A 27,499-nucleotide genomic window follows, 5' to 3' on the forward strand; every position below is an offset into this window, starting at 1 on the left:
TAACGTGGTTTCACCTATAGCGCGGTAAGATTTTTTGGCTCCCAAGGACAGCGTTATATTGAGGTAGAGGTGTATATCGTTAAATTAATAAACTATATACACTTCATAAACAGACAAGACATTATCTCTATTACTATTGATTTAACCCTAAGCAGAGCACAGGATCTGGTCCACAAGGTGAATATAGCTGAACCGTTTGGTAATAGTGACCAAAACATAATAAAATTTAACATCCTTGGGGGAGGGGGGGGGCACCAAAGCAGCCCACCACCATCGCATTTAATTTCAGAAAGGAGAACAACACAAAAATGAAGAAATTAGTGAAACAGAAACTAAAAGGTAGAGTGCCAAAAGTGAAATCCCTGCAAGCTGCATGGAAACTTTTCAAAGCCACCATTATAAAGTCTCAACTTAAATGCATAGCTCCAATTAAAAAACATAGTAAGAGGACCAAAAAAGTGTCACAAAGTAAAAGAAGGAGTTAGAGGCAAAAAGGCATCCTTTAAAAAGTGAAAGTTAAATCCTATTGAAGAAAATAAAAAGGAGCATAAACTCTGGCAAAATATGGTAAAAATATGATTAGGAAGGCACAAAAAAAAAAACAAAAAAAAAAAACAAAAAAAAGAATTTGAAAAACAGCTAGCCAAAGACTCAAAAGTAACAACAATTTTTTTTAAGTACATCAGAAGCAGGAAGTCTGCTAAACAACCCCTGGGGCCACTAGACAATCGAGATGCTAAAGGAGCACTCAAGGAAGACAAGGCCATTGCAGAGAAACTAAATGAATTCTTTGCATCCATCTTCACGGCTGAGGGTTTGAGGGAGATTCCCAAACCTGAGCCATTCTTTTTAGGTGACAAATCTGAGGAATTGTCCCAGATTGAGGTCTCATTAGAGGAGGTTTTGGAACAAATTGATAAATTAAAGAGTAATAAGTCACCAGGACCATATGGTATTCACCCAAGAGTTCTGAAGGAACTCAAGTGTGAAATTGCAGAACTACTAACTGTGGTATGTAACCTATTATTTAAATCAGCTTCTGTACCAGATGGAGGATAGCTAATGTGACACCAATTTTTAAAAAAGGGTTCAGAGGCAATCCCAGCAATTGCACCCTGGTAAGACTAACTTCAGTACTAGGCAAATTGGTTGAAACTATAGTAAAGAACAGAATTACCAGACACATAGATGAACACAATTTGTGGGGGGAAAGTCAACATGGTTTTATAAAGACAAATCATGCCTCACCAATCTACTAGAATTCTTTGAGGGGGTCAACAAGCATGTGGCCAAGGGGGATCCAGTGGATATAGTGTACTTAGGTTTTCAGAAAGCCTTTGACAAGGTCCCTGACCAAAGGCTCTTAAGCAAAATAAACTGTCCTGGGATAAGAGGGAAGGTCCTCTCCTGGATAAATTACTGGTTAAAAGATAGGAAACAAAGGGTGGGAATAAATGGTCAGTTTTCAGAATGGAGAGAGGTAAATAGTGGTGCCCCCTTGGGGTCTGTAGTGGGACCAGTCCTGTTCAACATATTCACAAATGATCTGGAAAAAGGGGTAAACAGAGAGGTGGCAAAATTTGCAGATGATACAAAACTGCTCAAGATAGATAAATTCAAAGCAGATTGCAAAGAGTTAAAAAGGGATCTCACAAAACTGGGTGACTGGGCAACAAAATGGCAGATGAAATTCAATGTTGATAAATGCAAATTAATGCACATTGGAAAACATAATCCCATCTATACACATAAAATGATGGGGTCTAAATTAGCTGTTACCACTCAAGAAAGAGATTTTGGAGTCATTGTGGATAGTTCTCTGAAAACATCCACTCAATGTGCAGTGGCAGTCAAAAAAGCTAACAGAATGTTGTGAATCATTAGGAAAGGGATAGATAATAAAACAGAAAATATCATTTTGCCTCTGTCTAAATCCATGGTATGCCCACTTCTTGAATACTATGTGCAGATCTGGTCACCCCATCTCAAAAAAGATATATTGGAACTGGAAAAGGTACAGAGAAGGGCAACAAAAATTATTAGGGGTATGGCACATCTTCTATATGAGGAGAAATTAATAAAACTGGGACTTTTCAGCTTGGAAAAGAGACAACTAAGGGGGGGATATGATAGAGGTCTATAAATTCATGACTGGTGTGGAGAAAGTAAACAAGGATGTGTTATTTGCCTTCTCATAACACTAGGGGTCAACAAATGTAATTAATAGGCAGCAGGTTTAAAACAAACAAAAGGAAATATTTATTCACACAACCACACAGTCAACCGGTGGAACTCTTTGCCGGAGGATGTTGTGAAGGCCAAGACTATAATAGGGTTAAAAAAAGAACTAGATAAGTTCATGAGGATAGGCCCATCAATGGCTATTAGCCAAGATGGGTAGGGATGCAAAACCATGCTCCAAAGTGTCCCTAGCCTCGTTTGCCAGAAGCTGGGAATGGGCAACAGGGGATGGATCACTTGATGATTACCTGTTCTGTTCATTCCCTCTGAAGCACCTGGCATTGGCCACTATTGGAAGACAGGATACTGGGCTAGATGGACCATTGGTCTGACACAGTATGTCTGTTCTTATATTATGTTATTACAACTTTATATGGACAAACTAATAAACTATACGAGAAGACAGAGAGCAATATGTGCAGAGTCCTGTAATATTTTATTCTATTAACAAAACAAAAGTATCTATCTGCTCTGCATGATATTAAGGTATTTTTTATTATCTAAAATGTCTAAAGATAGCTGCAAGTAACAGAATTGGCAACTTGCATCTCCAACGGCAAAGTTACACATAGAGGGTCAAATTTTCAATAGAGCCTTCTAAATTTCATCTTCAAAATTCTGAGACGCATCCATTTGCACCTGCAAGATGAGTAATTCCAAGGGCTTGCATGTTCAAATGCATTTTTTGGTTTGTACATCTGGGTGAATTCACAAGTATGATCACAGTTTTGGAAGCTGCTTTGAAAATATTGTAAAAAAGTGCAGTAAGAGAAAGATTTAAGTAACAGCCATCATTTGTCCACATTGTATATATATTTAATGGCATAAACATTAACCCTGGTAGAGAATATAAAATATAATATTTGTGCAAGGGGACAAAATCACAGTCGCTGTGAACAACAACATTTGATTTTTTTTGTATTTTAAATCTTAGCCATAACTCAGAATTAACATAGTTTTTTGGCATTACACTTCTTTGGTTCAAAAATAAGAAAAGAGGATTGTATTATCTAACACAGTCAAGTATATGTTTGCATTTACTTAACTGACTAAACGTTTAAATATACACAGGTACATTTATTTCAATTTGTGGGTATCCTAGACAGACCAAATGTTCTGTCTTTAGTCTTGTAATTGTTTTCTTGCTAAGGTAGGAATGCACAAGTTGATAATGCTGTCTTACTTTCCCTGCCCTTCAAAGATTAGGCAGAGACTGAAATGTTCAAAGTTGCCTAGAGGATTTGGATACCCATTTCCCATTAATTTTTATGGGGATTAAGAACTGGTTGTTCAAATTGAAAATCTCTGCAATGTATCATAATCCACTGTAAAGACAGGCATGTTTCCCATAATAAATATCCGTGGATAGTAGAACAGATGCTGATAAACATTAGGATATTTTTCAGTGTACCCCCTTGTTACTGTTTTGTAATGATATTGACACTGTAAGCACCATACAGGCCAAAATCTGTGCTGACTGCAACAATATGGCTTGACAGTTGGGGTTGGTCTTGCTTTGAGCAGGGGGTTGGACTAGATGACCTCCTGAGGTATCTTCCAACCCTAATCTTTTATGATTCTATGACAAATATATGCTATATATAACTTTCTCTCATACAAAACTGAATGTGATGCAACATATTGTTAATGGAATGTTATTCAGAATAGCTTATATTTTTTCAAGCTTTCTAATAAAATTCATAACTGGACTGAGAAGCAGCAGGAGAAATCCAACACCAAAGGCAATTTCCAGAGATGAATAAGTCGCTAAAATTAGGATCTTAGAATTAAAATGTCTTTTCAAGAATAACTATAAAACATTGGTGCCATAACATGCTATAATGTCATCTCCCACCGAGGTGATTTAAATATTGAAGCATACAGGGTAGGTGTTATACAAAGGATAAATGTATTTTCATACGCTGAGAATCTACATTGCAAATAACTGAGCCATTAAGTATTTTTCCAAATGTTGCCTGTCCTGAATTTCTGTATATGACAATACACAGCTGTTGGACCCAGGTGTGTAGGCTGGTACCACTACCCTGTGGTATACAATCTTAATTGAATTTACATTTTATAAAGCAATTGGCAGGTTTATATGTTTTTTGTCAAGTCTTTTATTAACACTTCTGTCTTATGTCACTGGCTATGTAAGGGATTTAACTGTGCATAATGGCTGGCACAAGAATGGTCAGTGGACTGCGGTGCTCGGAGGATAATGGATCAGCAGGACGAATGAGATCTCTTTTTCTAACCCTTAATGCCAAGTAAAAAGTCTGGAGTGGCATAAAGGGTCCCTAAGACCTCTCATTTTAGCTGGTGGAGGATACGCCCAGCATTCATAAAGCTTTCTTCCAAGGAACTCCTCACAAGCCCTGGCAGCACAGCACAGAATCTCACCCTGTGCGTACAGATTTCAAAAACTACCATCAGTAACACTTCTTATGCTGTATCTAACGTAGAAGTCTCATTAAATATTGCCTGCACTGGGTGTGTTTTATTACATGGTCTCAATATGAGATCAGTACCCAGCAGAAAGTTATGACATGAGCACATCTTTCCCCAGAAACAAAGAGCAGAACTTCGTCACCATACATCAGAATCCAAGGAGCCAAGAAAGAAACTTACCACTGTTTTGTCTTAAAGTGTAGGTCAAATTTTCTGTGCTGAAAATGAGAAATGTAAATATAATAAATGCTGAGATATTTCTACAGCCTTCCTTCCTCCCCACTTTAATGAGTTTCATCTGCTCCTAGTCACCAGAACATTCACAAAGCCGTGAGCTGTAGTAATCTGAGTGATGTATATGACCACAAGAACATTTGTAGAAAATTCTCTTGCATCTCAATGTTTCCTTGTTTTTTCAGCCTGGTGCATCAATTTACCAGGTTAAGACCTTGTCTGTATCATCTACCTCTGTCTGCCTCATCTCACTATTGCACGACTGGGCTATGGAGCAGCCCAAGCTCTGTTACAGGTTAGGGAATACACACATGAATGGGAGATGGGCAGCAGTGGAACTTCAGGTCCCAGTGGAAAGTCCATTATTAAGCCCTGGACAGGCTGCCAGGAGTACCAGAAACAAAAGCTTGAAGTACCAGTATTGATGTGTGAGCCTAGTCCAGCTGAGGATTTGGCCTGTAGTGGTAGGGTTTAGGATAGAATAGCCCACATTCTTAGGAGACACTGGGCTTTTCAAGAACCTTGAACTATGCAGTTCTTTTCCTGCTCTAGGCCCTCTTGCTGGTTGAGTGTGAATGATATCAGACTCTTTTCTCCTCCTTTCCCCCCCCCACTAAAGAACTGCTGCATTGTGTTTTCTGGCCCTTCCCCACAGCTTGGCAGACACACTCCCATATTTTCTTTTTCTAATCTCCTTAATAGAAAACGTCCTCTTTGGTTTCTAGGAGGCTGGGTTTGTTTCTCTGGGTGGAACCAGCAAAAATTTAAACAAAAAATTCAGTATTATTCTAAAAGTCTGGCAGTGCTTACCTTATCTATTACTTCTTGATCAAAGGGAAGTAAGTTCAATGGCACAGTCAGAGGGCCATTTCTGCTCCTTCCTGCTCTACATGACATACAAGCACACTGAAAAGAAACCAGGGTTTTTATTAAAAGGAGTAGTACTCTTTTGCTGCCCCTTCCCAAATAAAGGTAGATGTATGTTGCTGTCTATATTACTCCATACTACTACCATGTTCAATTATAACGTACAAAGCTGGAAAGTGTCTTCATTTTCGGGACTGTAATATCCAGTTGTGGCTGGCTATGCTTGGCATAGTGAAACAGGATGGGATCTGTAAGATGAAAGCTGGGCTCACAGCACAATGAAAGGCTACGGGTTTCTTCAAAGGATCCTTTCACTGTAAACGTGAAGTCATGCTCTAACGAATGGAGACAAAAAAAAGAACAAAACCAAACAAAACCTTTACCAGCGCCTCTAAAAAAACAAACAAAAAAACCCACCAAAAGACAAAAATACTTAGAGATGGACTGGAATCAAAACCCATGTTCTGTATGCTCCTGGGGGTGGGGAGATTTGAAATCTGGAAATGGACTCAGATTCAAATATTGCCTATGGCCCTATCTTTACAATGGCCTGAACAAAAACCCCAGATCGGAACACCCCTGTGCTTTGGGATGCCATGTATTTACTGCCACTGTATTCTGACACAGCAAATGTACATGATTGTATTGTATGTTATTATAGGCCAAATGATGTGTGGTGCAGCTGCTCTGCAGGATTTGACCCTACAATAGCTAATAACCCTCTTTATAAGAACAAATAGACCAGATGAATCTCTTTCTGTCCATTTTAGTCACTTCACAGATAACAGGCCAGATGCTTGCCAATGCTACAACTCCTTTGTGACACTTGATCAGCACAAGGGGGTGTGAAGAAGTGTAACTAGTCCAGCTAGTTAGAAGTCTAACTGGGCAATTGGAAATTCTCTTTGCATATGTCCCTGGTTTACTGTAAGGAGCATGCCACCAATTCCCAGCCGGTGTATAGGCTCATGAGAGCCATAACTGCTAGTATAAATTAGAGCAGCCCTGAGGCTCATCTAACACTAGGAGCCAACCCAGCTTCTTGAAGCCATGGGAGTTCAAAGACAGCGTAAAGCCACTTTTGCAATCACTACCCCAGCCCTTCACATGCACCAAGCAGAGCACACAGTACCTTTAGACACAGATAGATTTTATTTTGTAATAGTTCAAAATAATTAAAAACAAAGGAATTTATATTGGGGGAAGTGATATTATGGCTATGATATTAATCACACAAAGTCAGAAAGTTCAATCTTTTCATTCCCACATGAAAGTTACTATTCCTGTATGCACTACACACACTACAAGAGAGCTAGTCATTACATGGTGATGGTCACTGTGAGGGGGCAGAGTGGCCCCGCACTGGTACTGCAGGGGTTAACCCTTCTTTCCTAGCAGAGGAAGCCATGCCCCGGAAGCTCTGCTGGGCATGCTCCAACTGGAGAACAGGTATAAAAGCCTGCAGAGCTGCTCAGTCTGGGCTGACCGCCAGAGGAGAAGGAGGCACGCTGCTAGCTCCTGAAGAGGGAGAGCTTGCGCACCAGGATCCAAGTGCGCCAAGCCGGGACACCCCCTGCAGGGCTGGCTCCAGGCACCAGCTGAGCAAGCTCGTACTTGGGGCGGCGGATTCTAAGGGGCGGCTTCCCTCCAATCCTTTTTTTTTTTGCTTCGCCGCTCCGGCTGCCCCGCAGGTTTTTTTTCTTAATGGTTCACTGCTCCGGCCGCCCTGTAGGGGGCGGAGGAGGGGAGCGCCCTGCTGGGAGCGGGCTGCGCGCTCCGTCTGCTCCAGCCGGTGCCAGGTTTGCAGCAAGCCCAGCAGGGCAGCCCGCGTCCTTCCCTGCCTGCCGACCGGAGCGGTGCGGCGGGAGGGGCCGCGTGGCAAGCGCCCCGCTGAAGGAAGCCCTGGCTGCCCCTCTTTTCTCTCCCCCCCCCGCTCCCTCCCCCTGCTAGCCGGGGCACGCACTCCGCTGCCCATGGCCGCTCCGGCCACCCCGCAGGTTTGTTGTTGTTTTTTGCTTGGGGTGGCAAAAAAGCCAGAGCTGGCCCTGACCCCCTGATACCCCGACAGAGGACATCACAGGAGGAGAACAGACTGGAGGACCCCCCACAGCAGAGAACCTGGCATTTATGGTAGGAAGTGACCCAGGCAAACGGCGTTAGAGCCACATAGGCGCTTGGCGTGTTGCTGTCGGATCCCTGCCGAGCAGGTGGCAAGGGGAGCTTGCCACTATGAGGGCCCAGGGTCGGGACCCAGTGGAGAGGGTGGGTCCGGGTCCCCCTACCACCTCACCCCAAACCGTGAGGAATCCTAGGGACTCTGGCCGCTAGGCCATGCTACCCCACTTGTGAGGAGGATTGTATGGACTCTGGCTGCTAGGCCGCACTATCCCGCTTGCGAGGGGGATTGCATGGACTCTGGCCATTAGGCCGTACGGCTCCGATGTAGGGGAGTGAGTTGTATGGATTACGGCAGCTAGGCCACACGACCCCACTTGCGAGGGGGATTGTATGGACCCCGGCCACTAGGCCTCACTATCTCACCAGACAGGGGTGATTGTGTGGAAGGAGGCCATTAGGCTGCAACCGGCTGCCCACAGAAAGGCGGGCACAGGAACTTGAGAGTGGCGAGGTGCCGGCACCCCATCCCACCCCTGCCACAAAGGGGCGCTGCGGTGCCAGGCCCGCCACAGTCACATAAAAATGGACCTGTGACATATTATGTAATTTGCACACACACACACATATATATACACATAAAAATAAAAAATGTGTTCTTTTCTATAACAGCAGATAAACAAATGGAGCATTTATTTCATGTATGACCATGCAATGAAAACCTTGTTGCAGTGTATATAGGAAAGGGGATAGAGTTATGGTTATTAGTGGAATCATAAATCTAAATTCCAAGGACCTGATTCCCCATTTTCCTGCACCTTGTGTAGGAAATACATCAGTCATATACATCAGTGCAAAGTGTGTGCAAAATGCTACCATTCAGATTTGGTAACATTTTATACACATTTTGCACTAGTATTATAAATGACTGTACACTGTGCAGGACTAGGAGTAGTACGTCCAAAATCTCAGCCTGAATGTTGCTTTAAGGCAGTGGAATTTTAACAATCAGTTATAGATTCAGCCAGTGTAACCCATAATAAGGATTACACATTTCCCAGTTGCTGTTATAAAGGCTATAACTACTAATAACCAGTTAATGAAGCAATAACCTCACTTGTAGAATGCGTTTTTTTCTTCTTCTTCCACCTCCTCCTATCCACCTGAACTTCCAAGCAGGAAATTTCACGAGACTGTAACAAATATGACCAATAAGATGATTACACACAGAAAATATCGCAAAGGGAGACTTACTTCTTCAGCCCACTATTTTGCTACCAGGGTGGCAAATATTGGGAGCACTGTGGAGACAGCATGCTTGTTCCCTGGTTCTAAGTGCCTTGCATTCTTCTGCAACGATTTCTCTGGCAGACTAAGAAGTAATATTAACGGGCTCTAGAGAGAGTCATATCTAATCCTCAGGTGAAAGGATGGTAGCTATGATACACATACCCTAGATTTCTATGAAGAGTGGTATAAAGCAAGAGAAAATGATGGCATTCTTCAAGGTCCTATAAGGATCCAGCAGGACTCCCAAAGGGGAAAAATAAAGCTACAGAGAAAACAGATGTCCTTGACGAGTGAAGATTTGCTATGTATTTTTCATTGCGTTCATAACTAGTGGCAGCTAGGCTATGGAACGATGCGGGAGTACTGGCTGGAGTAGTAAAATGTCATTCCTGCAGTACTCCAATGGAAGTCTCTTCCAACAGTCACTGCAGGGAATAATGGGAAAGCACCGGCTGTGAGTGTTCATTGTTATACCTTTTCCAGCTGGAGTCATTTCTATGGTGTGCTGGCTTGAGGGAGCTCACAGATACTCTAGTCTCAGCCACTCCCAACATAGACATTGTAGGGAATGGTGGGGAAATGCAAACTGTTCACAAGCTATCCAAGCTCAGCTTTTGCCTCAGCATGAGGAAGTGTTTAGGAGTATCAGCTCTGGGTCATTTTACTGATTCTCTAGTTTCTGCACAGTATGATAAGTATTGCTATGCAGTACAGGCAAGAGAAAAGAAAACAATATTTACCACTACTACTCCATTAGTGATGATGGTTTCAGGAAGATCCAGACTAGAAAACAAAATGAAAAGTACACATTTCACAACCAGTATCATACTACCAGTAAATACTACTTTAAGCATTTTTATATTGATCATTTTAATTTTTGGTTGTTCATAAAAGTGTAACTCTTTTGACTAGCGGTCACACTGGCTACTCAGAAGCAGAGATGGTTCAACTGTAGTCAAACCTCTGGGAGGGGCTTGTGACAGTTGTAATATCATTAATGACTGTGTGGGTCACATTGCCCCCAGTGCCATGAATTGGCCAGGGGTGCCCACACCACTGACATGCATTTCACTGGTCCCAAGAAGCCAGCCTTGGACTCCTATAGGGGACCTAAATAACACATCATCATTAGGAAAAATTACAGTGACACAAATTATTAATAGAAAGTGATCTGGATATTTGTTGTGCTCTTCCCCCCACTTTGTCTCTTTTCTTCTCCCTCTTTCTTTTTTTTTTAAAAAAAGATTTGTTTAAGCGTTCTCTGTTTTGGAAAAGAAAGGAATCTGGAGATGGGGCCTGGCTATTGAAGAGACAGCAGGGATATGAAATATTTTCCCTATTGATTGATTACTCTTGGAATTGCTGCATCCATTATAATTTCTGATTTCATAATATTTGAGGTTTACCCACAGGTTCTCCAGTGTGAACTCAGCCTCCAGCTCCTCCCTTCTCTGAAAATTAGAGAGAGAAATGAATGAAGCATGCAAAAACCTTCCCAAATAAGGGCAGCCCCATTGATTGTGTAAACTCTTCCTCCCCCTCCTGCCACCCCTGCCCTGATATTCAAGGATCTTCTGCAAAGTAGCCTTACATTTTGTGCTGCAAGTACAGTCAGTTAACTTCACTTTTTGGTCTCTAACAATACTCTGCTTCCCAGAAGCTCTCCCCACCATTAGGGGTGAGAAGCTCATTGCTTTGACCTCTCTGGGATCAAAAAGATGTTGATATTACTGAATGAACTAAGGACATTCTCAATTTTCCTTATTAGTTGCTTGGACATAAGATATTAAATAGATCTCTTTCTTTCCTGTCAACTGTCCCTCTACTTCAGGCAGAGGCTAAAAATATATCGCTTCAAAAAATATTGTGAAAATCTAACTAAGGCTTTGAGCATCCAAATCAGGGATGTTTAAGTGTGTAAAATGTGCCTTCTTGCCTATTTGCCAAATATGGGATTTGGTGCCAATATTTAAATATTGAACTCATGCAGCATATTTATCAGATTCTTGGTTTTATTACCAGTACAGACCAATACCTGTTTCAAGAGTCAAAATCACTATTGTGCTCCATAATTGCTAGGTCAATGGTGACAAGTTATGACACAGAATAATATTTTACTGCTTGTATAGCTCCTTCCATCAGAAATTCTAAAAGCACTTGACCCAAATTAGTTATTTAATCTTCATAACATGTCTGTTCCTTTTGGAGAGCCATTGTCCTGATACGAGTTTGCATGTGAGGAAACAGGTAGAGAGAGATTGATTTGTCCAAGGTCACATGGCCAGACTACAACAGAGCCTGGGGTAGAGCCCAGGTCCTCCTCTCTCCCAGTCCTGTGTTTTAAAGACAAGACCAAGCTCCCTTCTTCAGAACTGCTCAGTGATGTAATTGGAGATGTTCATCTCCAGAAGTTCAACATTGGTGATTCAGTCAACAATATCATCAAACCCTTGATAAATTCCTCTGACAAAGTATGTTGCAGTTCTGGCCAAACTATTCAATACAATGTCAAAGCAATTTTAGAGAGGCTTTGCTCGTAGATAGGCTGAAAGAAGTAAATATGGATAGATATATGGATGGATGGAGAGAGACTAACACTCACTAAGGTAAAAAAGAAATATAATACAAACTAACTTTATGAGGAAATTCCAGAGAAATGTATGCTTTCCACCTCGCTCTGCTTGTGATATCGGTTCTCACCTGTGGATTCAACTGGAACGTCATAAAAATTGTTTCTCCAAGTGGGATTTTAGCTATATCAAAAAGAACAATGAAGTGGCCATCATCTTGGACAATGTCTTCATCAAAGATTGTCAGTTCCAGGACGTTCTGGGAATAGAAATTAAGAATATATTCTTTGTTAGATGGCATCTAGGATACAAGGTTCTCTGTGAATAATCCATATTTAGTGTGTGCATATAGTACAGGAAGATAAAGAAGGAAAGAAGTGGGGGAGAAATTGGCACAAAGACAGAAGAAGAGAGAGATGATGAGTAAGTGAATAATCACTCATCTTTACTGGAAATATATTCTAATCTGATCAATGAAGGTTGTATCAGGAATTCTATTTTGACTCTGTTTCCATTTGCAAATAACTTTCTGGAAAATTCTCCATCTGGATGAACAGACAATTTAATTTTAAATGTAGATAATCTTATTTTAAAAACAGCGGTTGTAATTTATCAACTCATGAGAGAATAAATGTTTCCATTCAACAGGGAAGCAGTTATGGCTCCTGGCAATTTTTCCAAGGATTCATTTTTTAAAGTTCTCTGTTGGTTTTACTGATCCATATTCCTTCAAATTCATCACAGAACCAGCTGTGTTCAGGGAATGTTTGAGTATAATATTCTTAGCAAGACCCACCTGAATAAAGTGCTTAACACTTTATGTGTCATATTGTAACAAAGCTGCTACTAGAAATCAGGAGTTCCTTGGTCTCAGTTCTGTACGCTGTTGTGCATTATCTCAAGCTACTACTCAATGAGAATTTGTTCTGATTGTGTAATGATTCTAATTTATATTTCATTGGGTGAATTTGTTGTCACTCTGCATTGTATCTCTCTATTGCTAGAGCATCTATCAGATGTTGGTGTTATACACATAATAAATAAATATCCTTCAGGGGAATTGAGTGAGTGAAATCTGAACTAAGTCAGAATTTTCTAGCTCTCCAGCTTGTTAGTGTAATTTTCAATGAACTCAGTTGAATTAATTCAGAACCAGAAAATAAATTATGTTTCTAACTTGCCTCTGGAGTCTTATTCCAAACATTGGACTCAAACTCCAAACATGTGTTACTGGAGTTGCTTACGTGATTCAAAGAGGAATTTTAAGGGTACTTTTAGCATCTAGTAATTGAAGGGATATTATACGCAGGATGCAAGAAAACCTTGTCCTGGCTTTGTCTAGACCAGAAGGGTCTGGCTACAGATGAGACACAAGCAGGGGTGAAAGTAGAAAGTAGAAATAGGGACTTACCGGTACGGGGCTGGGTTGGGGCCGGCTCTGGCCCCCGGAAGGGGTGGGGCCTCGGGCGGAAGGGGAGGGGATGGGGGGGTCAGAGCCAGCCCCGGCCCACCCTGTACCGGTAAGTGCTCTCCCCCTCCCCCGCCGGGGTAACAGTGGCAGCCGGGGGCTCCAGCAGCAGTTTAAAGGGCCCCGGGCTCGGCCGCCGCTACCACCCCGGGCCCTTTAAACCGCTGCCAGAGCCCCCGGCTGCCGCTGCTACCCCAGGGCTCCGGCAGCAGGGCTCCAGGAGCTATTTAAAGGGCCAAGGACCCCTCTGCTTCTACCGCCCCGACCCTTTAAATAGCCACCGGAGCCCTGGGGTAGCAGCGGCAGGGCTCCCGCGGCTATTTAAAGGTCCCAGGTCAGTAGAGGCAGCGGGAGCCCCGGCCCTTTAAATAGCCCCCGGAGCCCCGCCGCGGGGCTCTGGCGGCAATTTAAAGAGCCTGGGGCTCCAACTGCTGCTGGCCCTTTAAATTGCCGCCTGGGGAAGCCGGGCCACCCCAATACGGCGCACCAGCTTACTTTCACCTCTGGACACAAGAGAGAGTACTCGGCATTTTTTCTGCACCTTGACCTGACTCTGGATCCTAAAATAGAAGGTTTCATTCCACACTGGATCCCTGCAGTTCTTGATAGTTTTGGTCCGGACTTTTTCAGCTGAAGCGGTCGGCAACCACAGGCTCACGTAGCAATCGGACTGGCTTACTATTGGAGAAAAGTACAGAATAATTGGCAATGTAGCAATTTATAACTATATATATGCACACAAACACATACACGCTATATATGTATGTGTGTATATATATACATTATAACCAATAAGAAAATCCATAATTGCAATCAGACATGCATCTGCCGAAGTGGGTATTCACCCACGAAAGCTTATACTCCAATACATCTGTTAGTCTTAAAGTTGCCACAGGACTCTCTGTTGCTTTTTACATAATTACAAGGTTCTCTACATGAGATGGTATATCAGCTTGCATGTCACACATTCCTTAGTGCTTCGGAAGGGTCTAGAGAAAAAAAATCCTACCCTAAGCTTGTTGATAAAACATAAAAGAAGAAAATCTCTCTTCTTGGAATCTTATTTACATATCTGTTATTTAGAAATAGATATGGGTGAAAACTCAAGATTTAGATAAGCACTCCAATTTTTGACTTGTCACATAGGGAGAGCCATGGTCCTATCCTCCCTCCATGCCAATCAGTGGAGCTGATCCTACTTAGGGTGGGAAGGAGTACACACTGAACCTCTTCAAGGGTAGCACAGTGGTTTGTGTTCTCTGTGACTCCATGGAGATAATAGGTAGAGTCTCCTCTCACATTAGTATAAGGCTATGTCTATGCTACCACTTATGTCCGCAAAAGTTATGTTGCTCGGGGTGTTAATGTTCCAGCCCCCTGAGCGACATAAATTACACTGGCATAAACGCCAGTGTGGACAGCGCTATATCGGCAGGAGAGCCTCTCCTGCTGACATGCTATCGCCACTCATTGAGGGTGGTTTAATTATGTCAATGGGAGCGCTCTCTCTCATCAGCACAGAACAGCTACATGAAAGATCTTACAGCTACACCGCTGTAATCTCTCTAGTGTAGACATAGCTGCTGCTTCCGGGAGCCATGCAGAGCCACAGCACGAACAGAGTGGGACAAGCCTCTGATCCCCTCCCTGGCTGGAGTGCCGGAGTGGGGCAAGCCCCAGACCCTGCTACCTGGCAGGAGCTCGAGGGCCAGATTAAAACGTATGAAGGGCCTGATGCAGCCCCCGGGCCACAGTTTGCCCACCCCTGTCTTAGAAGAAGAGTGCCTATCCCAGGGAAAGCAGCTCCTATCCTCAGCAAGCAAGGCAACACTTAGCATTGTTTGCAAACTGATTCAACATCATGTCTCAGTAGGTCACATAGCTCTGCAATCCAGGTAAATTGTTGGAAACATTCACCATCAGTCATGCTAAGTATGTCCCTGTAGAATAAGAACATAACATAAGAACAGCCGTACCGGGTCAGACCAAAGGTCCATCTAGCCCAGTATCCTGTCTACCGACAGTGGCCAATGCCAGATGCCCCAGAGGGAGTGGACCTAATAGGCAATGATCAAGTGATCTCTCTCCTGCCATCCATCTCCATCCTCTGACAAACAGAGGCTAGGGACACCATTCCTTACCCATCCTGGCTAATAGCCATTAATGGACTTAACCACCATGAATTTATCCAGTTCTCTTTTAAATGCTGTTATAGTCCTACCCTTCACAACCCCCTCCCCACTGGACAGATGGTGCTGCCGGGCCCCCTCCCTGCATGGCAGCTGCTGGAGCCGGCAAGCTGGGAGCTGCGGCAATGGGGAGAGGCAGCGGCCAAGCTGCAGGGAGAGCCACTATTTTTGCTGCTGCCTCTCCCCATGGAGCTAAAGCAGTGGCTCCTCCCTGCAGCTCCCAGTTGTTTGCCACTGCCTCTCCACGCAGAGCTAACACCTGGGAGCTGCAGGGAGGAGCCACTGAGGGTAAGAGGGGGGTGTACCTGGGAGGGCATGACTCAAGCTGGTTGGGAGGGGCAAACCTTTAAATTGTGCCCCCCCCCCCTCAGCAGGCACCAGTTGTCTCTGGCAGAAGCCCCTAGTTCCACCACCCTGCCACAGGGCAGAAACCCTGAGCTCCCTCCTGAGTCTGGTAGGCAGAGAAGGGGGGCGGGGGGGTTGGACTGGGAAGTGCCACAAGCTGCACTTTAACAGTAAAAGAGCCGCATGTGGCTCACGAGCCGCATTTGGTCACCCCAGTATAGTTCATGAACTTAGTATAGTGAGAGAGATGACACATCTCCTCCAATATTAACTAAGGCTTTGTCTTCACTACCCGCCGATCCGGCGGGTAGCAATCGGTCTATCGGGGATCGACTTACCGCGTCTAGTGAAGACGCGGTAAAATCGATCCCTGATCGCTCTGCCGTCGACTCCGGAAATCCACCTCGGCAAGAGGCGGCAGCGGAGTCGGCGGCAGCGCGGCAGCAGTCGACTTTCCCGCGTCCTCACCGCCAGGTAAGCCGACCTAAAATACGCAACTTCAGCTACGGTATTCACGTAGCTGAAGTTGCGTATCTTAGGTCGGACCCCTGCTGTAGTGTAGACCTAGCCTAAGGTTCGTAACCTGTCCTTTAAATCGGCTTCTGTACCCAATGACTGGAAGTTAGCTAATGTAACGCCAATATTTAAAAAGGGCTCTAGAGGTGATCCCGGCAATTACAGACGTCTAACGTCTGTACCGGGCAAATTAGTCGAAACAATAGTTAAGAATAAAATTGTCAGACACATAGAAAAACAAACTGTTGAGCAATAGGCAACATGGTTTCTGTAAAGGGACATCGTGTCTTACTAATCTATTAGAGTTCTTTGAAGGGGTCAACAAGCATGTGGACAAGGGGAATCCAGTGGACATAGTGTACTTAGATTTCCAGAAAGCCTTTGACAAGGTCCCTCACCAAAGGCTCTTACGTAAATATTCACACAGTCAGGTATCAGTGAGGTGTTCTCATGGGGAGGGTCAGTTCTGGTGGCATCATGGTCCCTGCAAGCCAATGGGGGAGCATCACTTCACTCCATGCTTTTACCCCTGGCACTGTCTAAAGACCCAAGACATGGCTACTTACACTAGTTCTGACACTAAGTTCTTCCTCACTCCCAAATGGTGCAGCTTCTCATGTTTTTTAGACTGTAAACTCTTTGGGGGCAGAGACTGCCCTTTATTAAGTGTTTGTATGGTGCCCAGCACTGGCTGGGATCTTGAAGGGCTACAACAATATAAATATTACTGAGTAACAATAATGATAATGCAAAGGAAGAGTGACTGCCTGATGCAAGCTAGAATAGCACTGAGCAAAGACCAAATATTTCACGTTATATATGCCACACATTGGCTGTACAACAAAGGAGAAGGAGGAATTTCAGATAGTACTTAACCAAGTCATAATTGAAGTACCACAAGCTGAGTTCCTAATCATCGGAGCAGATCTCAACGGCTCTGTGCGAGAACACAGGCAAGGCTATGATGACTGTCACAGAGGACGAGGCTTTGGAACCATAAATGAAGCTGGTTAGGATGTCTTAGAGTTAGCCAGAGCCCATGGCCTAATTATTGCTAATACATACTTTGCAAAGAGGGAGGATCACTTAATTAAGTACAAGAGTGATGTCAACAAGTCCCAGAGTGACTACTTCCTGATTAGAAGGAGAGATTTAAAAACCCTAGGAGATTGTAAAGTGATTCCAGGAGATCAGATTGCAGAGCAACAAATTGCTTTAACAGATTTTTTATGAAAATTCTAGTGGAGGATAAAAGTCAAGTTGTGCAACAAAGGATAAAATGGTGGAGGCCCATGTGTAGGCAAGTTAATCTGAGATTTAAGGATGAGATGAAGGTTGGACAATGACCGAACAACCATGATGACTGCAATGAGGTTCAGGGGAAAATATTCAAACATACTACAGAAAGTGCACAGCTGTGTGTGTACAAATGAAAGGAGATGTAGTGGTGGCCCAACGATGTACTAGAGGCTGTATAGAAGGAGGAAAGGTTTAAGTGATGGCAGAAAGTAAGAATGGGGCAAAGTTATGAGGAATACAAACTGGTAAAAAAAAAAAAGTGAAATGAACAGTTGCAGAAGCCAAGGGCCAAATACTGAAAGACTTATATGTGGGTCTACTTACGAAGAAAGTGGGAAAAGGAATATCCCCATTAACCAGTATCAGGCAAAGAAGCACTTGGGAGTTGTGAAACATGTCAAAGCAAAAATGAGATGGCGGAATCATTAGGAGAGGGCAGTTGTTTTGTGAGAAACTGCTTACTGAAGAGAATCTGAGGAAATAGTGAGGGAAGTATGAGCAAACAACAACCTCACAAGACTTATCACCAGGGTGGAGGTTCAGATAATACTAGAAAAGATGAAATGTGGGATCAGATGGTGTATTAACCAAGGCATTTAAAGCACTAGGCCATGAGGGAGTGGTGATGATGACAAATGTCTTTAAATTAATCCTCCAAACTGGAAAAATGCCTGACGAATGGAGGAAGATCATATTGGTCTCTATCTTTAAGGGTAAAGGGGATGTGAAAGAATGTAGTAATTACCAACTCATCAAGTTACTGAGTCACATGGTGAAGTGGCTGGAAAGAACTATTGAGAAAAGACTTCGTGAGGAACTGGAGCATCAAGTAAGTGTCAACCAATTTGAGTTTCTGCTGGGAATGTCAACAATGAAACCAGTGAATTGTCTATCCTTCTAAGGTAATGCGGGAATTGTGGGAAGGCATTGGAGGACTGTCAGGACTCAAGTGATTTAGCCTAGTCTCACTGCAAAGGGAGTCGCATAAGTGAAAGCCTCACTCGGGCTTTAGTTTACAGCCCCAGACAAGCCCCACTAGCCCTGGTTGAAAGCACCACTGAACTCAGGTGAGAGGGTTTTGTGTGTGAATCAGAAGGGAGCTAGGGCAACACCCAGGTAAGAGCCCAGGCTAATTCAGCAGTGAAGACATACCCAAAAATCCTAAAGTCCCCACCTGAATTTCCTGCTTGCTAGGACTCTCACAGCAGCCCCAGTGGAGACACATAGGAGCAATGAGAGTCTGGCCGTGACACCCATGGTGGCAGCAGCAAGAGCAGGACAATAGGCAGGAACCAGAAGTATCACTGTCAGAGGCCCTATCACAGGGCTTCAGTTAAGTGCCAGTGGCAAGACCAGGGACTGATGTAACGCTCTTCTGTCAGCCTGCAGAGAATGTCTCTTCACCCTCACTTATGCACTAACAGATGCAATCATTGCCAAGCTGCTGACAGGTGCTCTCTGCTAGCAAACTGCAGTATTAGATTTCAGCATGAGCATGCACACCTACACACTCTGACAAAACACCCAACTTGAAATTCTCAGAGAGATGTAACCTAAGTAATTAAACATTGTCCAGAGATTACTTCATATTGGATGGGAGCCACATCATGGAGTGGGGCCTGTGACAGTGCTGAGAACCAGCAGCTGAACCAGCACCCTGTAAGCCCAATTAATTTTCCCATAGAAGGGCCTGACTGAGGGAAGCTGGGGCTAATTATTAGATCAGTCTGAGCTGGGAGAGCTAACAGGCTAGTTAACCCATTAACTGAAAAAGCAGAAAGGCACACAGGAAGAAAGTGCAAAGGGGGAATGAATGAGAAGGAGAGGCTAGCAGGACCGGGGTAGTGAGAGATCTCTGCATGGAGAGATGTCTTGACTCTGGCAAAATGGGATAATGTTTGTATGTCACTGTAAACAGAGCTGCTGTGGAGGACCGTAAAGAGGTGGTGGGTGAGATAAACTACACATCAGTGTTTACAAACTGGAGGTGTTAAGGCCATTTGTGTGAGAAGACAGAAGTGGAGAGCCGTGCCCTGTCACAGGGCCTAAATCCCAAGTCAGGATTTTTGGTGATCGGTACATAGGTCAACCTGCATGAGCTAATGGAAGTTCAGGGTAAAAGCGGGAAATTTTGTCCAAGCGGAAATGGAGAGACTAGTTAATGGACAGGTAACAGTGCAAAATTGGCAGTCCAGGAAGGCTGAATATTGATCAAAAAGAAAACAGTAGAAGCATGGAAGGTTGGGAAGGTGACTAGCTCCTATATTGAACACAAAGCAGATTAAAAATTACAAAAGTTATTCAAAAATTGGTAGTCTTCTATTGGCTCTCCAACCTGTAGGCACACTTGCATTAGCTGCTAAAGCTCACTATCCAAGGAGAAAGGTAAATCATAGCACTGAGAGATGCTAAAGTAGTGGATGGTGATTAAGGCAGTGTAGAATGTATTGTCTATAAGTTCTAATTAAAACACAATGGTTATGTAGCTATTTACCATATTTTTTGTTGTAATATCGTGGCTCTATGGAAAAGTTGGTACTTTTTTTTTTTTTTTTTTTTGCTAAGGTTGAAAAGTCAAGCACTCAAAAATTAGGAACTTCCAGAATTAAGGTTACCTATACGATCTCTATTTGGCCTCTTTGTGTATATGCATTATGATAGTCTTCAGTCACTTGATCACATAGTGTTGTTTTCATAGGACACCTGCCACACTCAGCACAGAGGATGGATTGGGCTCACTGAACAAGCAGCTGTTCAGTTTTTTGTTTTCTCCTCAATGCATGGCTCAGTGCTTTATTCAAACCCTGCTTGGAATACAGAATTATTAATTTTCTCATAGGCTTTTCTAAGGTGCTCATCACTATCATATCTGAGAGTTTCATGTACATTAACTAATTTAGCTTCACAACTCTCCTGTGAGATGGCGGGTGGAGGGGGTGCTCCTCATTTTACCGGCGGGGAACTGAGACACAGAAAGATTAAGTTTAAAAGTGTCCACTAATTTGGATACCCAATTTGAGATGCCTATAGCCTGATTTTTCAGAGTACTTAGCATTATTATTATTATAAATCTGCCTCTGACTTCCTTCCCCTTATTCCCATAAGAATCTCTAAGACCATGAGTAGAGGATATTTGGGCTAGATCCATAAAAAGACTTAGGAGAACAAGTCCAATATTGAGAGACAACCAAGATCCTCAAAACCCCCACTCAGCTGCTGCCTAACTCTTTAGGCACCAAAATTTCTGCCAGCAGGCATGTGCTCAGTCTAGATGCCTGGATGCCTAAGTCCCAGTGGAATCCTCAAATGAGGTGTTCCCCCACCTGCAGAGCCCACACTGTAGGCGCTCACCAACCACTCCTAAATTCATATGCCGCTGCCACCAGTCCCTTTATAACTTTTAGTTAAGTGACTAGGACACCCACCCAGGATCTGAGAGACCCAAATTCATTCCCACCTCTGCCTAATGAGAAGAGGTTTGAGTTTGGTTTTCCCATCCCTGCACGGTGCCCTACCCACTGGGGTAAGCGGTATTCTGGGCTAGGTTGGTTTCAATCTCTCCTGTTGAAGCTGTTCTACTGTGTATAAATAATTAAATATGTATTGGGCCAGCAAAAGAGTGAGAATGACTCTATAGCCCAGTGGTTAGGCACTGGGATGTCAGAAACACAGGATCCAGTCCTTCCACTCCAGTGCTATGCCTTTCTCTCCGGCCTTGACAAATGCAGTCTTGTCCCACTCATATCCATTCAGAATGCCACTCCAAAGTAATTTTCCTAGCCCGATGCTTTGACCGTGTCACTCCTCTCTTTGAATCCCTCCACTGGATCCACCTTCTCTGTCGTATCAGAAGTAAAAGTTGCTTTGTCTTCACTTTCAAGGCCCTTCATTGTCAATCCCCACCCTACCTCTCATCTGCTCATGTCGTCAATGCTCACTTCCCATTAGCCCATGATGCCAGCTTCTATTGCCAACTTGTTAAATTTTCAAACAAACACCTTTATGCTTTCTCCCAAGCTGCCCCTAACACTTGGGAGGTGCTCCCTGTAAATATCTGCAAAGCAACCTCATTGTCAACTTTCAAATCACTCCTCAAAACTCTCCTTGCATTGATGCCTACAAAAACTTAATAATGGTTGGGCAGCTGGTGTGCAGAGACCACTGCCGATTATGCTGACTAATATTTTCTCATTGTTTTCTTGTGCTTCCCTGGCTATCTGTATCCATCTGTTGTCTCTTGTCTTATACTTAGATTGTGAGCTCTGTGTTTGTACAGCTCCTGGTACAATGGGATCCTGGACCATGACTAGGGCTCCTAGTCATGGAACATGGTGTTCCAAATGTCAGTATGGAAATGCAGTAGCATTTGCTGATAATGCCTGTTACTTGTACTTTATCTGCATGTAAAAAACTCTTCTCAAAATAATTAAAATAGTTAACATTTACACCACACTGTACATATTTCAATCCTTATACAGCATAAACTAACTAATCCTCAGCACCTCTATGAAGTCTGTATTTAAATATTATTCTAATTTTTCAGATAGAATATGAAACAGAGATTGATGGGTCGCCCTTGGCTACAGAGTGAGTCAGCAGCTGAGCTGGGACTAGACCTCAGATGTGTCCTTGATTAGTCAATTATTCCCATCACTAAGTCATTTCAGCCTCATTTTTAATTCTTGTCTAACTGGTCTCATTAAAAATCCTTTTGAACCAGGTATTACTTGGGCAATCACCAAACTAATCTGCTTGCTGCTGTAGTTTCCCACTTCTGGACAGCTCAGTCACAAGGGCAAGGTTTTTTTTCAGCACATATTTGTGTCTCTTCCTCTGGCCATATCTTGTGATTATTAGAAGCTGTCTTACAGTAGCACCTAGAGACCCTAATTGATATCAAGACCCCCTTAGGCCAGGCACTGTACAAACACATGTAAAAGCTTACATTCTAAATAGACATGACAAAGGAAGTATTATTATCCACGATTTACAGAGGGGGAACTGAGGCATCGAGAGATCAGTTGACTTGCTAGGTCTTATATACTTTCCAAGGAACTGGTCTGTATGTAAACCCCATATGATCTCAGGAGAATCAGTCCTGTGGTATATAGAACTATCTGGGACAAAAGTTCCAAGAGGTCTCTTGATTATTATGAGTGAATTATTGAAGTGGTTCCTGGCTCCTAGGCAGTTGATTCCAAGGGATCTTCTCCAAAATCCTTCCTGTCCCACAAGTAAAGGAAGAGAGAAGGCAGAAGATTCTGAAAATGAATTGCTGACTAAGTGATGTAGGGTGGAGGGTTTTGTTTTTGTGGAACATTGGTACACCTTCTAGGGAGTACAGTTTGGATGGTGTCCACCTCAGCAGAAGGGGAACCTATCTCCTCAAGGACAGACTGGCTAGAATATCAGGAGGGTGTTAAACTAATAATAATAGGGGAGGGTAAAAATAAGGAAGATATGAGCACTGATTTAGCACAAACTCAAGATATTTAGAACAAAATTAATCAAGGAACCAAAGGACATGAAGAGAAGAAATTCTTTAATTGCCTAAACAGCAATATTAGGAGCCTGGCTAACAAACAAGAGGAATTGGAATTGCTGATTTATGAGCATAAATTCAGTCTAGTTGGTATTACTGAAACCTGGTGGGATGAGTCACGCTACTGGAATGTTAAAATCAATGGTTATAACTTATTCAGGAAAGATCAAGTGGGCAAAGTGGGAGAGGGAATGCACTGTCAAAATGGCATTACCTGTTTCCAAGTAACTGATAACTCAGAAAATAGTATCTTGAATGTTTATGGATCAATGGTCTAACACATAAAAAACAGAAGATAGGGTATTAGTTGTTGTCTGCTACAGACCACCAAATCGCACTAGGGAACAGGATGACTGACTACTTAGGCTATTTATAATGTGTAGGGGAAAAAGCTGCATGATCACGGGGGACTGCAATCTGACTGACATATGCTGGAGATCTCATGCTGCCAGTACTAAAACATCCTAGGAATTTCTAAATATTATATAGAGGACATTTTCCTAACTCAAAAAGTGTTGCATCTAACCCAGAGGAATTTTATATTAGACCTCCTCTTGACAGATAAAGAGGAACTGATCACAGAAATAAAAATTAATGGAAGCTTAAGTACAAGTGATCATGACTTGATCACATTTATAATGTGGAAAAGGAATAAAGTCCTGACCAATTATATATATATACTTGGGGTTTTCAAAGGGCCAATTTCCACAAATCTGAGAACAATTATGAGCCAGATCAGCTGGGAGGAGGAAGTTAATGAGGAAAATGTGAATGATAATTGGGAATTGTTTAAGAGCACTTTACTAGAAGCTCAAAAAGCCACAGTCCCACAGCCGTAGCACAATGGGGTCCTGGCTCCATGACAGGTGCTACTACAATAATAATAAATAATAATAATAATTTGATTGTCTGATTATAGTTTGACAATATTCTGAACATGTATGATAGCCCAGACACTCTTCACTACTCCAAGTATCTGTGATAAACTGCACTTCTACTGTATTTGGGTAACAGTATAGTTATTTGTCCTCATGGAACTGGACTGTAGATAATATTCTCTGGAAATAATTTGTGTGCATGGGTCCATTTCACAACACACATATGGCCAAATTCACTGCTGCTTTAGTCATTCTGCTGATTTAATTGAAGTCAGATTCATCCTTGGAATTAAGTTACCTCACGAATGAATTGCCGTTGTTGCTCATCTGTATTCTCAGTCATTCTAGAACTATGAGGAGCCCCAAAGGAACAGTAAAGGTACTCACAAAAGTCTCCCTGAGGAAGATTTCTCATTCGTATGATTCTTACGGTGAGCAAGTAGCAAAGTGATGGTTCCTTGGTAGAAAAATGACACACAAAATACACGTGTGAACATTATCATATGGAATGTTTTTATTTATTGTAATTTATAACAACACATTAAAAGGAGCCCGACTGCTACTCATGGAGCCTATTTAAAATAAGACCCACAAAACAAATCCCAGAAATCTCCACTCTTAACATAACTCAGTAATAGGTGGAACTTTCCCCACTGTAACTCCATCCCCCATTTTACAAAAATCACTCCTATCGGACAGGGCCGGCTCCAGGGTTTTTGCCGCCCCAAGCAGCAAAAAAAAAAAAAAAAAAAAAAAAAAAAGCCGCGATCGCGATCAGCTCTACCGCCGCCGCTTCAGTCTTCGGCGCCAATTCAGCAGCTGGTCCTTCGCTCCGAGAGGGAGTGAGGTACCCGCTGCCGAAGAGCCGGACGTGCTGTTGGCCGCCCCAAGCACCTGCTTGCTGGGCTGGTGCCTGGAGCCGGCCCTGCTATCGGACCCCAAACTCTTCAGCTGCCCAGGCAAGATGTAGAGCAGAGAAGAAAGGCAAACGAAAGAAATAACCAACAGATGAGGAACCTTAATTAGCCAACAATACAATTTTCATATATTAATCATCTAAGACAATTTCTTGATTTAAATTGTCTCTCGTACCTAAAACATCCCAGCATGAGATAGTGATTAAACAAAATCAGGGGTATTCTCTTTGGTTTTGTGTGATGGTTTAACAAAATCCTCTGATGTTTTAGAATAAAATTCAAGGCCCATTTAGAGGCTTCTACTTTTTATGCAGTTTTTTGATGTAAGGAGAAAAAATTAAAAAAAACCTTTGATTTGTTTGTTTCAAAAGGTAGAATTTTAATTTTGTCAGAACTAGTGACCACCAATACAGACCACATGGTTAGTTTCTCTCCTGTATTAGGTGAGTGGCAACTAATCATAGCAAATCTCTTTTTAGTGTAGGCCTGCCACTTAGGCCTTCTTTACTCTCAGCATGGTAAGGAATTCTTCACCATAGCAACGGTGGAAGTCCTAGTGTAGACTGGACGCTGGTGCTTTTCCCTCTGTGTGGTCTGGGCTTTCTCTATGACTGTGTGGAGTCCTGAGTAAGTCCAAAAAATGTCATTCTAAAAAGTCTTCCTGGGTTGTGTTTCCACAGCACCCAGATTCAGTCTAGAACCTCAACTTCTCTTGCTTTCTGCCAATAAACAATCAGAAAGGGAAAATCTCAAAGCCAAAGTCTTGCAGGGTATGTCTACACAGCCCACACCAGCAAGTCTCAGAGCCAAGGTCAACAATCCGGGCTCACGGGCTTGCTGTACGGCACTAAAAACACCTGTGTAGATGTTGCAGCCCATCCCACTCTCTAGGCTTCAGAGCCTGAGCTCCAGCCCGAGCCTGAATGTCTACATAGCTGTTTTTAGCACTGTAGTGCGATCCCAAGTCTGTCAATCCGGGCTTTGAACTCACTGCTGCTCACTATGTAGACATACCCTCCGAGACCAAGGCAGCTCCAGGAAGCCCTCCTAGTACTTCTTCAAAGGAGGGAGAGATATGCAGTGATCTTCCCTATTCATCCTACCCCGAGATATAGGAATCACTTTGAAGGGGGCTGTTAGTCCTTTAACAAGCCAGTCTCCAAGACAAAAGAAAATGAGATTTACTCTTTATAGGGGAGGGCAATTCGGAGAAATCTTGCTCCTTCGTTCCAAAATGCTGCATATGGTCCAGTCCTACCAGCAAACTGGCAGACATTAAAGTTACCCTGAACAAAATAGCATCTCCTGAAACCAGGAACCCTGGCCATTTGCACTATTAATGGAAATAGCAGTTCCTTCATGCTCCTAGGACTTTTACGGCACTGGAGGTTAACATTCCCTTTAAATAAAGCCTTAAACAAACAAACAAAACCCACACACACAAAAACTAACCTCCAACCCCCAAATGGAAGGAGCCCTTTGTAATAACTATGAGCTGGCCTCAGCTTAGATAGAAGCAACCATCTTCAACTCCTTCGGTGTGTTTTCTAGTGTTAGTGGCAAACATACAAGAAGGCAAAAATAGCTACTCAAGAGTTCTAAAGGAAGACAAAGAGGACCTTGGTTAATGCCCATTTCACACCCCTAATGAGATTTCACATGACTTCTTAAAACTTTCTGATAATGCATCAGACAGAAAAGACAAGTGGGATTTCTTCTGTAAATGGTCACACTTCTTATATATCCAATGCCACAGACCTGGGCATGCTTTCCTAAAACAAATACAATCACTACCATGCTACAACAGGCAGTAATTGACTGCCTCCACCATACCCAAAAATCAGGCAAACGTTTGTGCATATAGATGAACCTTTCATTGTATTATGCTCTGTAGTTGGATGAGCTTTGCACCATTTTACTTGGCTTATGCCTTGGGCTAAATATTTGTTATTAACACAGGAAGTTTCACAATACCTCTGTCAGGTAAGCATTTTCATCATATTACAGATGGGCAGCTGAGTCACACAGACATAAAATGACTTGCCCAAGGTCACACAGGAAGTTTGAGGCAGAGACAGGGAATAGAATCCAGATCTCCCAGCACACAAGCCTGTGCCTTAACCAACCCTCCTTCATAGTTTACTATGGAAAAGTGAACATGTTTGACCTTGTTTCATACCAATGTGAACACTGGGACTTCAGAATTTCAATTCAAGGATTCAGTGCTGCCAACTCCTGCAATTTTACTTCAAGCCTCACCATATTTGGTGTTTATCCGAAAGCCCCAGCTTCTGGAGTTATGTGACTATATAAGACTCTCTGCTTTCATTTAAAAAAAATAAGTTTATAGCTCTTATGGTGGCAGAAAAAAACTTGAAAATGTGAATTCAAACAGTTCAATAGCCAGAGACAAATAAAAAACACCCCCCCCCCAATGTATTACTTTAAAAATATCTCATGATTGCTAAATGCTTGGGGATGGCAATTCTGAGCATTACTAAAGTTGCTACATTTAGATGAGGCTGTGAGAAGAGGAGCAGAGAGCTGAAGTGAGGGGAGGAGCCTACCTTATCTCAG

At 42.9% G+C, this 27,499-nt stretch overlaps 1 protein-coding gene across 1 annotated transcript in view; it reads right to left on the reverse strand.

The window, feature by feature from the left end:
• LOC135877750 (cytosolic phospholipase A2 epsilon-like) overlaps positions 1 to 27,499 on the reverse strand; it is a 67,209-nt gene that overhangs the window by 24,089 nt on the left and 15,621 nt on the right. The window contains exons 4-12 of the mRNA XM_065403303.1: positions 24,393 to 24,462; positions 13,778 to 13,914; positions 11,899 to 12,027; positions 10,609 to 10,649; positions 9,939 to 9,981; positions 9,026 to 9,101; positions 5,959 to 6,128; positions 5,737 to 5,832; positions 4,873 to 4,910 (exon numbers count right to left, since the gene is read on the reverse strand). Coding sequence (XP_065259375.1) covers positions 4,873 to 4,910; positions 5,737 to 5,832; positions 5,959 to 6,128; positions 9,026 to 9,101; positions 9,939 to 9,981; positions 10,609 to 10,649; positions 11,899 to 12,027; positions 13,778 to 13,914; positions 24,393 to 24,462 — 800 coding nt within the window. The remainder of the gene's footprint in view (positions 1 to 4,872; positions 4,911 to 5,736; positions 5,833 to 5,958; positions 6,129 to 9,025; positions 9,102 to 9,938; positions 9,982 to 10,608; positions 10,650 to 11,898; positions 12,028 to 13,777; positions 13,915 to 24,392; positions 24,463 to 27,499) is intronic.

Source organism: Emys orbicularis, chromosome 4 (assembly GCF_028017835.1).
Source record: "Emys orbicularis isolate rEmyOrb1 chromosome 4, rEmyOrb1.hap1, whole genome shotgun sequence".
NCBI classification, from domain to species: domain Eukaryota; kingdom Metazoa; phylum Chordata; order Testudines; family Emydidae; genus Emys; species Emys orbicularis.